Source organism: Onthophagus taurus, chromosome 1 (assembly GCF_036711975.1).
Source record: "Onthophagus taurus isolate NC chromosome 1, IU_Otau_3.0, whole genome shotgun sequence".
In the NCBI taxonomy this organism is placed as follows: domain Eukaryota; kingdom Metazoa; phylum Arthropoda; class Insecta; order Coleoptera; family Scarabaeidae; genus Onthophagus; species Onthophagus taurus.
In genome coordinates this window covers 43742736-43759367 of record NC_091966.1, presented here as the reverse complement: position 1 = coordinate 43759367, position 16632 = coordinate 43742736, and the positions used below count along the sequence as shown (strand labels likewise).

The window sequence follows — 16632 nt, the reverse complement described above, 5'->3', positions numbered from 1 at the left end:
GCATGTATAATATTTTTTCTATAATACGATTCGTACAATCTATTTCTTTCAGTGTAAATGAACTCTAAAATGTGGGATGTACAAAGGGACCGCTGCACAGTGGTCCGAAAACACTCAAAACCTGATCGAAAATCAATTAAAAAGAAATTTTATAGTGTTGTTTTTTTAAATGTTACATATATTTTAACTATTAATAGACTCTTAGTGAAGTTTATGAAGTCTTTGGTGTTTTATAATAGCTACTGCGCGAAATAAATTGCTTTTACAATTACCTTATTTTGTATAAGGAAATTTTTTAGAAAACGACACAACTTTAGAAAACAAAAAAGATGGTATATCACTACTTAAAAATATTGTGTCGTTGGTTTCTTATAAAGTACAGAAAGGTCTTCATTCTGTACTTCTTTCCAAATTTCAAAAGATGTTTGTTGAAAAAAATTACAACCATTTCTATTGACGTCAATAAATACTTATATTTTTTGACCATTCAATCTTTTAAATTAAATATCTTGCGAGCGAACATAATCGAACAATTGTAGCTAACATTTTTTTATTGCTGAAGGTATGGTGTACATAGCATAAGAAAAAAATCTTGCGCCAACGTGCGCCTTAACCAAAAAATTGGCAGTCAAAGATTACTTAACACATAATTGTGGATCTTATTTATCCTTGTTATGATTTTCGTTATTTTGTTGCTATGTTTTGGTTTTTATCTTTTCTATTTTGGGTAGACTTCAAACAAATGAAGATTTATTTAAAAGACTATTACTGAGCTCCTATCCATTTATTAGTAACTTTTATAAAGAATGTTCAGAAAGATATAAAAATATGAATGAAGACATGAAAAATTTACTTATACTGGACGGAAGTCTCTAGAAGAAAAGGAAGGTAAAGAAGAAGATGATGATGATGAAGAAAGTGAAGAAGAAGACAATAATGATGAAGAAGTAAATATAGAGGAACAAGATCTAGAAAATGAAGAAGATTCCCACAAATTGAGATAAATTTTGTTATGTTGGTGAATATAACAAAATATTTTATATTATCTCGAATAATTTGAAATGTATGTGGACTATCTCAGTATCATGGGAAAATTCTACTATAAGTAGGCTTCAAACTTACGTATTATGGTCTCCAATATCACTTCAAATTAAGAGCGATGAGTTTATTCTCGAATAGTTCTTAAAACATTTTTAGTAAAAGCTAAGTAAAATTGAGCTATCTAACCAACTAATTCTGCCAATTAATTTTGCCACATTTTTATCAAATTCCATTTCTGATAGGGTAAAAAAATATGGGGCGTTCCATTTAAAATTTTCGACTTTCTTACCATTGAATATGGAGAAACGATAATTCAATTTTTGACCACCCTGTATAAGATACTTTAATACAACAAATGACAATCTGTTTGACAACATCTCAAGAGTAATCGTGCCAATTTAGAGCTTTTTTGAATGAACGTTGGCTGAGATATAAGGTTTTAAAGAGCATAAAGTAATTTGCCAAAGAAAAACTTAAAAACAAAATAACTCGAAAACGAAAAATGGTAGGTACCAATAACTTTTATCAAAGTCAACTTATTTTGTCGAATATAATTAAAAGGTGCATTAAAAACTATAGCATTCCATTTAAAATAACGAAATTGTGATCTACATCCGGTAGACCGGAAGTGGCGGCCATCTTGAAAGTATTTTAGATCGAAAGCTTCGAATGAACAACCCATGTCGTCAAAATTTCAAACCGCTACGAATAGTGGTACCTAAAAAAGTTCTAACGAACCAGTTACGTGAGACATCCGGTATAGGTCCTCTATAAAACAATTTCGATAGGAATTTGCGATCACGTAATTACACAAAAAAAAATGTGAAGTAATATACGTCTAATGTTTTGCACAAAATTTTATAGTAATATTCTTGTTTAAAGTCCTAATTTATATGAAAAGAAAATGAGTATGAATTTAAATAAAGTACTGCTTGCGTAGTACTACTTCCGGTTGACGAATTTAATTCAAATTTTGACACAACATTACCCTTTTGGTCTTATAATCATATGCCAAGTTTCATAAAGCTAGCTAATTGCTAACACCAAAATAATATTTTCGATCGGGTTTTCTTACCGCTCGGACCACTGTGCGCTGGGGGCCTATTATTATTATTATTATTGCTGCCGGGCTGAGGAGAGTGGCCCCTTTCGTTACCGCGACCTATAAGATCTATTGTAACTTTAGCCCTCCATTGTCCTGAGGTCTTGAACCTTTATGTCGGTAGGTAACAGGGGAGTTTTGCCGAAGACGTTGTGCCTTAGACGGCCTCTGGCGACGCAATTGCACAGTATATGTTCAGCAGTTTCTGACTCGTCGTTGATTAGTCGACAAGTTTGATCCTCATCTTGTCCAATGTGGAAGAGGTGGTATTTTAGGGGCACATGGCCGGTCAGGTAGCCTGAGAGCGTTCTTAGATCCCCTTTGCTGAGGCATAAAACCTCTTTGGTTTTGTTTTGCGACGGAGTTATCATACTCTTCGCTTGTCTGTGACCTGGAAGTTCTTTCCAGCGTAAGGCTATCTTTGAAGCCTCCCAGTTGTTGATTATTTGTTTTAGGTGGCTTTTTTGTAGTCCACATCCAGGTTGGGGGCTGCCTCTTTGGCCAGCTTGTCGGCCTTCTCATTGCCCTCAATGTTGCTGTGACCTGGAACCCACCATAGGGTATCATCATTGCCCCTAGCGAGTTCTCTCAGGTTGTTGGTACACTCTCTGATCAGTGCGGAGCTACACGTGTAGGCCTGAATTGCCTTTAAGGCTGTCTGTGAAAATGTTTATGGATGCACCTTTTTATCCCTTCTGTAGGTTCAAAGCGGTGCAGAAGTTTATAGCAAGAACTTCTGCTTGGAAAATTGTTAGGTCCGAGCTGAGGGGCAATTTGATGTGGCTATTTGGTCCACTGATGCCCATGCCTACTCCAGATCTTACTGTCTTTGAAGCATCGGTGTACCAGGCTAGGGCTCCTCTTTTTAGTTGAGGCCCAATCATCCCTGCTTTTAAATATGACCTTATACGGTTGGTTGAAATTGTATTCCGTCGGTATGAGGTCCGTTTTAATTTCAATCAGGTGATTTAGACATGAGTCCTTGAGGATCTCGAGGTGTCCTCTGAGGTTACCCTGCATCAACTTGAGTGAAGAAACTGTTTTCAGTGATAAGGCACTTAAGGCTGCCTCCTTTTGTATATATATGTGGAGCGGTGTGAGACCGAGTAGGGCTTCCAAAGCAGCCGTCGGACAGGATCTCATTGCACCCGTTATGTTAAGACATGCTAACCGCTGGATTTGTGCCAGCTGTTGTTGAGCTGTCTTATGTTTTGTTTTTGGCCACCAAACCAATGAGGCGTAGGCGACCATGGGTCTGATTATTGCTACGTAGGCCCAATGAGCCATTCGTGGTTTGAGACCCCAGTTCCTTCCTAGGAGCCTGCGGCAGATCTGGTTTTTCATGATGGCCTTTTTCCTCACCTTATCTCAGTGTGAGTTCCAGTTTAGTTTACTGTCAAGTATTACCCCTAGGTATTTAGTTTCTGTTTTGAGGTTAATAGTTCTGCTTTCAATGTAGGGTGCTTTTATTTGTAGCTTCCTTCTCCAAGTGAAAGGGACTATTTCGATTTTATTGGGATTTATGCTGAGCCCATTGCTTCTGCACCAAGTACTGGTGAGTATTAGGGCTTTCTGCATTAGCTGAGTTATGATTGAATCATATTTACCTCGGATTGTGATTACCAGGTCATCAGCATACCCTTGTATCTTAAATCCGTTTTTAGTTAGGGTGTTCATCAAGTCATCAACTACCAGGCACCATAATAGAGGTTTTTTTATAGTCAGCGACTCGCCTCTCAGACTGGCTGTGATCTGCCGACTTTTCAACATGGCTGTATACCACTTCCGGTCGACGGATGTATGTCTTTTTCGTTTAGAGCCTTCTCTATGGATTCATATGAGGTGTTATCAAACGCACCCTCTATATCTATGAAAGCACAAAGGGCTATCTCTTTGGTTACAATTGCCTCCTCTAAGGTGCTAGTCAAAGCATGGAGAGCGGTAATTGTTGATTTTGCTTTCTGGTAAGCATGTTGGCTAGGGTGGAGTGGATTTGTGAGAAGCACTCCATTCCTTAGGTATTGATCGATTACCTTTTCCATCCCTTTGAGGAGAAATGAAGTTAGGCTAATTGGTCTGTACGCCTTGGGGTCCGCGTTTGAACGCCTACCACCTTTAGGTATGTAGACCACCTTTACTTTCCTCCATAGAGTGAGTATATAGCTAAAGCTGTAGCTAGCTATATATAGGGATATTATTATTGGGAGAAGTTCTTCTAAGCCTTTTTGCAGAAAGATAGGCAGAATTCCATCTCCTCCAGGTGATTTTAGGGGCTTGAAATTCGAGATAGCCCACCTTACTCTGTTGGGTGTGAAAATATTCCCAGCTGTGCTGCGAACCCTACCTGATGGACGGGTTATGTCCATTACTTCAGGGTCGGCATCTGCATGGGGGCATACTTTTGAGGAAGGAAAGTGTGTACTCAGTAGGAGCTCCAACGATTCCTTAGCATCCTCTGTATATTTGCCATCTTGTTTGCATAGGTGGCCTAGATCAGTGTTGTGATCTTTTGCCAAGATCTTATGTAGACGAGCAACTGTAGGCGTATTGTCTATGCCTTCACAGAAGCTGCGCCAGGTTTTTCTTTTGGCTTTGCGGATAGCCAAGTTATATCCCGTTAGGGCTTTTCTATAGACATCCCATGTTTGCTCGAGTTTGGAATTCCTGACTTTATTATATAGTCTTCTAACCATGACTCGCTGGTTTTCAAGGTCCTTATTCCACCAAGGCACATTGGATTGTGCTCTTTTGTGTTTTATTGGACAGCTTGATTCATACGCACTATGTATGAGATTGTTTAGTTGAAAAGAGGCTATTTCGAGATCCATCTCTGCTTTCAATCTTTGTTTTGATTTCATCAACCTCTTCGCCGATGTGTCTACAAAAAGAGCACCAATCAGTGAGTGAGGAGATTCTGAATTCTGTTTGTTTTGTCATGTCTGCTACAATGACAAAGCGAATATGCTTGTGATCCGCTAAAGTGATTTCACGTGAAACATGCCAGTTTGCGATTTGCGAACTAAGGCGAGGCGTGGCTAGGCTTATGTCTAGCACCTCTTGTCGACTCTTGGTAACAAAAGTCGGTACGTTACCTCTGTTGAGGATATCTAAATTTGTAGTTTGAAGGTATTGGTAAAGATACTCACCCCTTTTGTTTGTGTCTGAGCTGTTCCATGCGAGATGATGTGCGTTCGCATCGCAACCCAGGAGGAGTTGTTTCCCCCTCTTATTGCAATATTCGATGAGGTCTTTCACCTCTTGTGGCGGTGGATCGTCCGATTCACCGGGGAAGTATGCCGAGGCTATAATCGCCTCTTGCTTACCTCCCGGCGTCGGCAATACCGCTGACATTGCAACCAAGTCCCTAGAGATAAACTGGGTTAAAGGTAGGCAGTTTAAAGAGGATTTAGTGAGTATCGCTGCTCGCGCAGGGCACTCTCCTCTGTGATAAAATAATTTACTTCTAGGTTCTAGGTCTAGTGTTAGTTCTAGTATTGCACTAGCACTATCACTAGAACTAACACAAGCCCTAGAAATAGAATCTTAAATCCGTTTTTAGTTAGGGTGTTCATCAAGTCATCAACTACCAGGCACCATAATAGAGGTGATAGCACTCCCCCTTGGGGACATCCTCTTAGCGCCTTTATAGTCAGCGACTCGCCTCCCAGACTGGCTGTGATCTGCCGACTTTTCAACATGGCTATACACCACTTGATTGTCGACGGATGTATGTCTTTTACGTTTAAAGCCTTCTCTATGGATTCATATGAGGTGTTATCAAACGCACCCTCTATATCTATGAAAGCACAAAGGGCTATCTCTTTGGTTGCAATTGCCTCCTCTAAGGTGCTAGTCAAAGCATGGAGAGCGGTAATTGTTGATTTTGCTTTCTGGTAAGCATGTTGGCTAGGGTGGAGTGGATTTGTGACAAGTACTCCATTCCTTAGTTATTGATCGATTACCTTTTCCATCCCTTTGAGGAGAAATGAAGTTAGGCTAATTGGTCTGTACGCCTTGGGGTCCGCGTTTGAACGCCTACTAGGTATGAAGACCACCTTTACTTTCCTCCATAGGGTGGGTATATAGCTAAAGCTGTAGCTAGCTATATATAGGGATATTATTATTGGGAGAAGGTCTTCTAAGTCGCTGTGGGCCTAAGTACTGTAAAGGAATTCACCCCCACATGAAGCTACAAACAATGTGTTAATTAATTATCATACTCAACGTCATCATTGCAAGTATGCAACCAATATCACAGTATTGGTATTGCAATACGCGATTTATGTATGATGCGTATTGCACTGTGATATTGGTTGCATACTTGCAATGATGACGTCGGGTACAATAATTAATTAACACACTGTACATTGCTATTTTACGGACATACTGTATAATTTCAACAACTCAAAAACGTTTTAGTAGTAATATCTAACTTTGCAAATTATTTTCTAAAAATTGTATTGTGTTGAAATAATTTTCTCAATTACACCTTTAAGGACACTAATTTATTTACAATCTCTCTTATTTTTATTGCAAATTTCCAAAGGCAAATTAAGTTATGATTTTTTATAAATTCGTTAACATTTCTTATCGTTTTTTCCAATTCAAAAAAAAAAAGAAATAATAACATCATGAAGATTGAGTGACCGTTTGATATCGTCGCCAAGGCTGTATATAAGATGTTCATAATCGGAGGAACGTGTTCATTTCAAGTTCCGCTAGCGCTACAGTTAAAACCCATTTGAGTTTGTTACCGAGTCCTAATCGTACTACAATATGAATGGAAACAAGTATACCAATGGTGAAATCAGAAACGGAAATGGTTTCGAAACGAATGGTGATAGGTACGTTTTTTTAAAATTAAATCATTTCTTTACTCTTTAATATTAATAATTAATTTAAAAAAATGATTTTTTACGTTATTAACAAAAGGAGGTGTGTCACATCCATACTTACGTGCATAGCTTGATAAGATTGCGATCAGAGTTTCATTTGGCCGAATCGTTATTGCAATTGTAAAACGATAAGATTCCACAAATACTTGTAATTATGTACATATTTGTTTAATTTTCAATTTTTTTTCGATAATTAGTTGCTAAGGCACGCAGTGTTGTTCAAAAATCAAGTTCAACCTTATCATTGATGACCTTTGTAGATGTCGAAATATTGTCAATAATAAAAGTTTTACGACAGAATCAGCTGATGAAATTATATCCAACAAAATGTTTATAAAAATTCGTTCTATTGACGTAACCATTTAATCATTATTTGTTCCGTTTCGCGTCCCAGTTAAGTAATTAAGTAATTGTTTCTGTCCACATCAGCTGATATCGTTGTTATTGTAATAAAACTTATATCTCATCTTGTTTTCGGTTTAACATAAAATAAATTAATTTAAATTAATAATTAAAAAGAATAATATTTTTGATAATTATTGCTATTATTGCTTTCATTTGAAGGTTACCTATTACCGTTAAAAAGATTCAATTTTTAACCACACAACCCTCATGGAACACTAACAACTCGATTGACAACAACAATACAATATCTGATAATGGACGGTAAGTTAGAAGTTAATGTGTTAAGTGCATTAACGATAACGAAATCCATCCTAAAAAATCATTTTAAAACAAATACTAAATAAATAACAACGATGTATGCAATAAAGGGGTGTTTTGTTAGTGTTTTTATTTTAGATATTAATATAATTATATTCACTTTGACACTGACATTGAATGGGTTAAAAAATATAACTTTACAATATCATAAAATCTAATCATAACTATAATCAATTCTCGGTACAACCACAATCTCACTAAAATAGTATATATATAACTCATTGGTTTAGTCATGGGTAGGTTTAGTTTTATTCCGTTTGGGTACACAAAAGGTTATAAACTTGTTATTAGATTTTTTAACATGCTTGGAAATCGGTGAGAATTAAAAAAAATTCTTTTTAAAGCAGATTAATTTATTTCTGTTTAGTTGCACCTACGATGATTTGATGATCACAGCCAAGTACGTACTTGATAGAATACCGAAGATGCCATCAATTGGGATCATTTGCGGGTCAGGAATGGGTCAGTATTGGAATGAAGGTTCATAATATTTGTTTTTTGCATGCGTAAACTAAATTTAGTAAACACTTTCGGTTTATTCAGGTTTTAAGAAACGACTCATATCTTAAATTAAACTCTAAAGTGTTCTATTTAAAATAACGTATAATAATCGGAGTGTTTGATAATAAAAATATCGAGAAAAAAATTATTAAAGATATTGTAGTGGTCTTTTTTTGCATGCAAAAACACAAAAATTAAAAACTTGAAAACTCAAAAACTAATTGGAATATCACTACCAAATAAAATTTGCGTTTTATTGCAAATTTATTCAAATTTTAATATAGATAGAATTATACTTATAACTAACACTAGTACTATCACTCGTTTCTAGTTCTCGGTCTAATGTTAACTGCACGTCTCAAGACGGCTAAACCCGAATGTTTCTAGTTTTAGGTCTAGTGTTAGTTCTAATTTTACACTAGCACTATTACTATGTAGAACTAACACTATACTTAGAACTAGAATCATTCGGGTTTAGCCGCACGTCTCTCAAGACGTTCTTGACGTTCTTAACGTTCTTACGTTCTTGCTGCATAACAATTAAAACTAGAACTAACACTAAACCTAGAACTAGAAAGTTTCAAAATGTTTCTAGTTCTTGGTCTAGTGTTAGTTCTAGTGATAGTGTTAGTTATAGTTTTAGTTTAATAGAAAGAATTATTTGTAAATTCCTGTAAAATTTGTTGTTACAATTTTTTTTAATTCAACTCTAAATGCTGATTTTTATATGCGGGATTAAGTGGAATGATGAAAATTGAAAAAATCATATCTCAAGAACTAATTGAGATATCGTCATGAAATAAACAAGATTTTAAAGCTAATTTATTCAAAATTTAGTGTACTAAAATTCATTTTTATATTCCCATTAATTTTATTATTATGATTTTTTGAATAAACCTATAAATTAATAGAGTCAAATAGATTACATTAAAATTACAAAAGATCATATCTCAATAATTAATTGAGATATCATCATGAAATAAATAAGATTTTAAAGCTAATTTATTCAAGATTTGGTGTGCTAAAACTCATGTTTATATTGCCATTAGTTTTATTATTATGATTTTTTGAATAAACCTATAAATTAATAAAGTCAAATAGATTAGATTAAAATTACAAAAGATCATATCTCAGGAACTAATTGAGATATCACAATGAAATAAATAAGATTTTAAAGCTAGTTTATTCAAGATTTAGTGTGCTAAAACTCATTTTTATATTCCCAGTAATTTTATTGTTATGATTTTTTGAATAAACCCATATATTAGTAAAGTCAAATAGATTAGATTAAAATTACAAAAGATCATATCTCAAGAACTAATTGAGATATCACAATGAAATAAATAAGATTTTAAAGCTAGTTTATTCAAGATTTAGTGTGCTAAAACTCATTTTTATATTCCCAGTAATTTTATTGTTATGATTTTTTGAATAAACCCATATATTAGTAAAGTCAAATAGATTAGATTAAAATTACAAAAGATCATATCTCAAGAACTAATTGAGATATCACAATGAAATAAATAAGATTTTAAAGCTAGTTTATTCAAGATTTAGTGTGCTAAAACTCATTTTTATATTCCCAGTAATTTTATTGTTATGATTTTTTGAATAAACCCATATATTAGTAAAGTCAAATAGATTAGATTAAAATTACAAAAGATCATATCTCAAGAACTAATTGAGATATCACAATGAAATAAATAAGATTTTAAAGCTAGTTTATTCAAGATTTAGTGTGCTAAAACTCATTTTTATATTCCCAGTAATTTTATTGTTATGATTTTTTGAATAAACCCATATATTAGTAAAGTCAAATAGATTAGATTAAAATTACAAAAGATCATATCTCAAGAACTAATTGAGATATCACAATGAAATAAATAAGATTTTAAAGCTAGTTTATTCAAGATTTAGTGTGCTAAAACTCATTTTTATATTCCCAGTAATTTTATTGTTATGATTTTTTGAATAAACCCATATATTAGTAAAGTCAAATAGATTAGATTAAAATTACAAAAGATCATATCTCAAGAACTAATTGAGATATCACAATGAAATAAATAAGATTTTAAAGCTAATTTATTCAAAATTTAGTGTGCTAAAACTCATTTTTATATTCCCATTAATTTTATTATTATGATTTTTTGAATAAATGCATAAATTAATAAAGTCAAATAGATTAAATTAAAATTACAAAAAATCATATCTCAAAAACTAATTGAGATATCATCATGAAATAAACAAGATTTTAAAGCTAATTTATTCAAAATTTAGTGTGCTAAAATTAATTTTTATATTCCCATTAATTTTATTATTATGATTTTTTGAATAAATGCATAAATTAATAAAGTCAAATAGATTAAATTAAAATTACAAAAGATCATATCTCAAGAACTAATTGAGATATCATCATGAAATAAACAAGATTTTAAAGCTAATTTATTCAAAATTTAGTGTGCTAAAATTAATTTTTATATTCCCATTAATTTTATTATTATGATTTTTTGAATAAATGCATAAATTAATAAAGTCAAATAGATTAAATTAAAATTACAAAAGATCATATCTCAAGAACTAATTGAGATATCATCATGAAATAAACAAGATTTTAAAGCTAATTTATTCAAAATTTAGTGTGCTAAAATTAATTTTTATATTCCCATTAATTTTATTATTATGATTTTTTGAATAAATGCATAAATTAATAAAGTCAAATAGATTAAATTAAAATTACAAAAAATCATATCTCAAAAACTAATTGAGATATCATCATGAAATAAACAAGATTTTAAAGCTAATTTATTCAAAATTTGGTGTGGTAAAACTCATTTTTATATTGCCATTAATTTTATTATTATGATTTTTTGAATAAATTCATAAAATTAAATAGATTAGATTAAAATTACAAAAAATCATATCTCAAGAACTAATTGAGATATCACCATGAAATAAACAAGATTTTAAAGCTAATTTGTTCAAGATTTAGTGTGGTAAAACTTATTTCTATGTTCCTAGTAATTTTATTGTTATGATTTTTTGAATAAACCCATAAATTAATAAAGTCAAATAGATTAGATTAAAATTACAAAACATCATATCTCAAGAACTAATTGAGATATCATCATGAAATAAACAAGATTTTAAAGCTAATTTATTCAAGATTTAGTGTGCTAAAGCTCATTTTTATATTCCCAGTAATTTTATTGTTATGATTTTTTGAATAAACCCATATATTCGTAAAGTCAAATAGATTAGATTAAAATTACAAAAGATCATATCTCAAGAACTAATTGGGATATCACCATGAAATAAATAAGATTTTAAAGCTAATTTATTCAAAATTTAGTGTGCTAAAGCTCATTTTTATATTCCCATTAATTTTATTGTTATGAGTTTTTGAGTAGACCCATAAATTAATAAAGTCAAATAGATTAGATTAAAATTACAAAAGATCATATCTCAAGAACTAATTGAGATATCATCATGAAATAAACAAGATTTTAAAGCTAATTTATTCAAGATTTAGTGTGCTAAAACTCATTTTTATATTCCCAGTAATTTTATTGTTATGATTTTTTGAATAAACCCATAAATTAATAGAGTCAAATAGATTAGATTAAAATTACAAAAGATCATATCTCAATAACTAATTGAGATATCATCATGAAATAAATAAGATTTTAAAGCTAATTTATTCAAGATTTGGTGTGGTAAAACTCATTTTTATATTCCCAGTAATTTTATTGTTATGATTTTTTGAATAAATTCATAAAATTAAATAGATTAGATTAAAGCTACAAAAGGTCATACCTCAAGAACTAATTGAGATATCATCATGAAATAAACAAGATTTTAAAGCTAATTTATTCCAAATTTAGTGTGCTAAAACTCATTTTTATATTCCTTGTATTATTGTATTATTATGATTTTTTGAATAAATCCATAAATTCATAAAATTAAATAGATTAGATTAAAATTACAAAAGGTCATATCTCAGTAACTAATTGAGATATCATCATGAAATAAACAAAATTTTAAAGCTAATATATTCAAGATTTAGTGTGCTAAAACTCATTTTTATATTGCCATTAATTTTATTATTATGATTTTTTGAATAAATTCATAAAATTATATAGATTAGTTTAAAATTACAAAAAATCATATCTCAAGAACTAATTGAGATATCACCATGAAATAAACAAGATTTTAAAGCTAATTTATTCAAGATTTAGTGTGCTAAAACTCATTTTTATATTCCTATTAATTTTATTATTATGATTTTTTGAATAAACCCATAAATTCATAAAATTAAATAGATTAGATTAAAACTACAAAAGATCATATCTCAATAACTAATTGAGATATCATCATGAAATAAACAAGATTTTAAAGCTAATATATTCAAGATTTAATGTGCTAAAACTCATTTTTATATTGCCATTAATTTTATTATTATGATTTTTTGAATAAATCCATAAATTCAAAAAATTTAATAGATTAGATTAAAATTACAAAAGATCATATCTCAAGAACTAATTGAGATATCACCATGAAATATACAAGATTTTAAAGCTAATTTATTCAAAATTTAGTGTGCTAAAATTAATTTTTATATTCCCATTAATTTTATTATTATGATTTTTTGAATAAATCCATAAATTCAAAAAATTAAATAGATTAGATTAAAATTACAAAAGATCATATCTCAAGAACTAATTGAGATATCATCGTGAAATAAACAATATTTTAAAGCTAATTTATTCAAGATTTAATGTGCTAAAACTCATTTTTATATTGCCATTAATTTTATTATTATGATTTTTTGAATAAATTCATAAAATTAAATAGATTAGATTAAAATTACAAAAGATCATATCTCAAGAACTAATTGAGATATCATCATGAAATAAACAAGATTTTAAAGCTAATTTATTCAAGATTTAGTGTGGTAAAACTCATTTTTATATTCCTATTAATTTTATTGTTATGATTTTTTGAATAAATCCATAAATTTATAAAGTCAAATAGATTAGATTAAAGTTACAAAAAATCATATCTCAAGAACTAATTGAGATATCACCATGAAATAAATAAGAATTTAAAGCTAATTTATTCAAGATTTAGTGTGCTAAAACTCATTTTTATATTCCCATTAATTTTATTATTATGATTTTTTGAATAAACCCAAAAATTAGTAAAGTCAAATAGATTAGATTAAAATTACAAAAGATCATATCTCAAGAACTAATTGAGATATCATCATGAAATAAACAAGATTTTAAAGCTAATTTATTCAAGATTTAGTGTGCTAAAACTCAGTTTTATATTCCCATTAATTTTATTATTATGATATTTTGAATAAATCCATAAATTTATAAAGTCGAATAGATTAAATTAAAATTACAAAAAATCATATCTCAAAAACTAATTCAGATATGATCATGAAATAAACAAGATTTTAAAGCTAATTTATTCAAGATTTAGTGTGCTAAAACTCATTTTTATATTCCCATTAATTTTATTGTTATGATTTTTTGAATAAACCCATAAATTAATAGAGTCAAATAGATTAGATTAAAATTACAAAAGATCATATCTCAATAACTAATTGAGATATCATCATGAAATAAATAAGATTTTAAAGCTAATTTATTCAAGATTTGGTGTGCTAAAACTCATTTTTATATTGCCATTAATTTTATTATTATGATTTTTTGAATAAATCCATAAATTCAAAAAATTAAATAGATTAGATTAAAATTACAAAAGAACATATCTCAATAACTAATTGAGATATTATCATGAAATAAACAAGATTTTAAAGCTAATTTATTCCAAATTTAGTGTGCTAAAACTCATTTTTATATTCTCATTAATTTTATCGTTATGATTTTTTGAATAAACCTATAAATTAATAAAGTCAAATAGATTAGATTAAAATTACAAAAGATCATATCTCAATAACTAATTGAGATATCATCATGAAATAAACAAGATTTTAAAGCTAATTTATTCAAAATTTAGTGTACTAATATTAATTTTTATATTCCCATTAATTTCATTATTATAATTTTTTGAATAAATCCATAAATTCAAAAAATTAAATAGATTAGATTAAAATTACAAAAGATCATATCTCAAGAACTAATTGAGATATCATCGTGAAATAAACAAGATTTTAAAGCTAATTTATTCAAAATTTAGTGTGCTAAAATTAATTTTTATATGCCCATTAATTTCATTATTATGATTTTTTGAATATATCCATAAATTCAAAAAATTAAATAGATTAGATTAAAATTACAAAAGATCATATCTCAAGAACTAATTGAGATATCATCGTGAAATAAACAAGATTTTAAAGCTAATTTATTCCAAATTTAGTGTGCTAAAATTCATTTTTATATTCCCATTGATTTTATTACTATGATTTTTTGAATAAACCCATAAATTAATAAAGTCAAATAGATTAGATTAAAATTACAAAAGATCATATCTCAAGAACTAATTGAGATATCATCATGAAATAAACAAGATTTTAAAGCTAATTTATTCAAAATTTAGCGTGCTAAAATTCATTTTTATATTCCCATTGATTTTATTATTATGATTTTTTGAATAAACCCATAAATTAGTAAAGTCAAATAGATTAGATTAATATTACAAAAAATCATATCACAAAAACTAATTCAGATATCATTAAGAAATAAATAAGATTTAAAAGCATATTTATTCAAGATTTAATGTGTTAAAATTCACTTTCTTTTCCCATTAATTTTATTGTTACGATTTAGTGCCCATAAATTGAGTTTGAATCATTATTATTAAAACATTCTTCAGTTCAAGATCATTCGTTGTTATTGATTATTACTACTACGTGATTAATTTACGTTTATCGAAATTTCAATTTTATTTGTAACGGAATTTCCCAACTTTATCGATAATGATTAAGTAACTTGAGTAATTTGAACAGATTTTGCAACGTTTCGATAAATCGAAACGAATATTATTTTTAATCTAAATAATTTTTATTTTTTCTAGGTGCTTTAGCCGACACTTTACAAGATAAAACGATAATACCTTACGGTGAAATTCCAAATTTTCCCGTAAGTACAGTCGAAGGTCACGCAGGTCAATTAGTTTTTGGAGCATGTTCCGGAACTTACGTAGTTTGCATGCAAGGTCGTTTCCATCATTACGAGGGTTACCCATTATGGAAATGCGCGATGCCAATTCGCGTTATGAAATTAATCGGGGTTGAATTTCTGATTGCAACAAACGCGGCCGGCGGAATCAACCCGGCTTTCAACGAAGGTGACGTCATGTTGATTAAGGATCACATCAACATGATGGGATTCGCCGGAAATAACCCGTTACAAGGCCCGAACGAATCGCGTTTTGGACCTAGATTCCCACCGATGTGCAAAGCTTACGATCGCGACTTAATCGAGAAAGCGAAAGATATTTGGAAAAATCAACAATTCGATGGGAGGTTGTTTGAAGGTGTTTATACGTGTTTAGGGGGACCAAACTTTGAGACAGTGGCCGAATTAAGAATGTTAAAATTGTTGGGTGTTGATGCCGTTGGAATGTCAACTGTTCACGAAGTTTTAACAGCAAGACATTGTAACATGACTGTTTTAGCGTTTAGTTTGATTACGAATGAATGCGTAATGGATTATTATGATCATAGTCAACCGAATCACGAAGAAGTTATTGATGTGGGAAAATTGAGACAATCTACGTTAAGAAGATTCGTCGAAGAGATTGTCGCTTATATAGCAAAAAATCGAATGAAATAAAAAATTTAAATGTGAAGAATGATATTATTAATAATAATTATTAGTTAGTCCTACTTATTTTTAAAGCTTTATGTTAAAATTATATTTTAATTTTTGTTTTAAGAATTTATTTATTATTATTTTAATTGAGTTAATAAATATTTCGTGTTAAAGTCCAATAACAATGGAATTTTTTTAACGATTATGTTCTTGTTGTTTTCTTCGCTTAATTATTTATCAATGAGTGCAGCGGAATTTTCCTAATCTTATTCAAATTAATTTGCCTCAAAATCTTATTTACAATCTGACAAATAGTAATTTTAGAACGCGTCGCCTTCGCTTCGCTTAAAGATCGTAATGCAGTGGGAAGATTATAAATTGAGCGTGCCGTTTGGACGGTCGTTAGACAAATTTACGTCAAAACTTTCCCTCGAACTTTTTTTTTGGATGCACTACGACGCGAGTTTACGCAGTGAATCATTTTGATTTTCACGGAAATTCTTGAAAACTAACATTATTTTTATTAGCTTATTTATAAAATAAATTTTGTAAACGATGCCGACCGACGCGAAGCAACGCAACAACA

At 30.1% G+C, this 16632-nt stretch overlaps 1 protein-coding gene across 4 annotated transcripts; it reads left to right on the top strand.

The window, feature by feature from the left end:
* Nucleotides 1-6840: 6840 nt before the first annotated feature.
* LOC111422642 (purine nucleoside phosphorylase) lies at nt 6841-16249 on the top strand. 4 transcript variants are annotated; one of them, XM_023055861.2, is made up of 4 exons: nt 6841-6987; nt 7603-7704; nt 8129-8223; nt 15307-16249. In XM_023055861.2, exons 1-4 carry the CDS (start codon nt 6920-6922, stop codon nt 16065-16067), a joined length of 1026 nt encoding a protein of 341 aa, XP_022911629.2. In that variant the 5' UTR covers nt 6841-6919; the 3' UTR covers nt 16068-16249. The 4 variants fall into 4 exon arrangements, with proteins under 4 accessions (XP_022911629.2, XP_022911628.2, XP_022911631.2 ...); XM_023055860.2 differs by having other exon boundaries at nt 8129-8241; XM_023055863.2 differs by lacking the exon at nt 7603-7704.
* Nucleotides 16250-16632: the final 383 nt, after the last annotated feature.

What these genes read in the sequence shown, in the direction of transcription:
- LOC111422642 (XM_023055860.2), top strand. Translation starts at nt 6,920, where the DNA reads ATGAATGGAAACAAGTATACCAATGGTGAAATCAGAAACGGAAATGGT. An exon ending in TTCGAAACGAATGGTGATAG is followed by an intron (nt 6,988 to 7,602) that starts GTACGTTTTTTT and finishes TTTCATTTGAAG; the next exon opens with GTTACCTATTACCGTTAAAA. An exon ending in GGGTCAGTATTGGAATGAAG is followed by an intron (nt 8,242 to 15,306) that starts GTTCATAATATT and finishes TATTTTTTCTAG; the next exon opens with GTGCTTTAGCCGACACTTTA.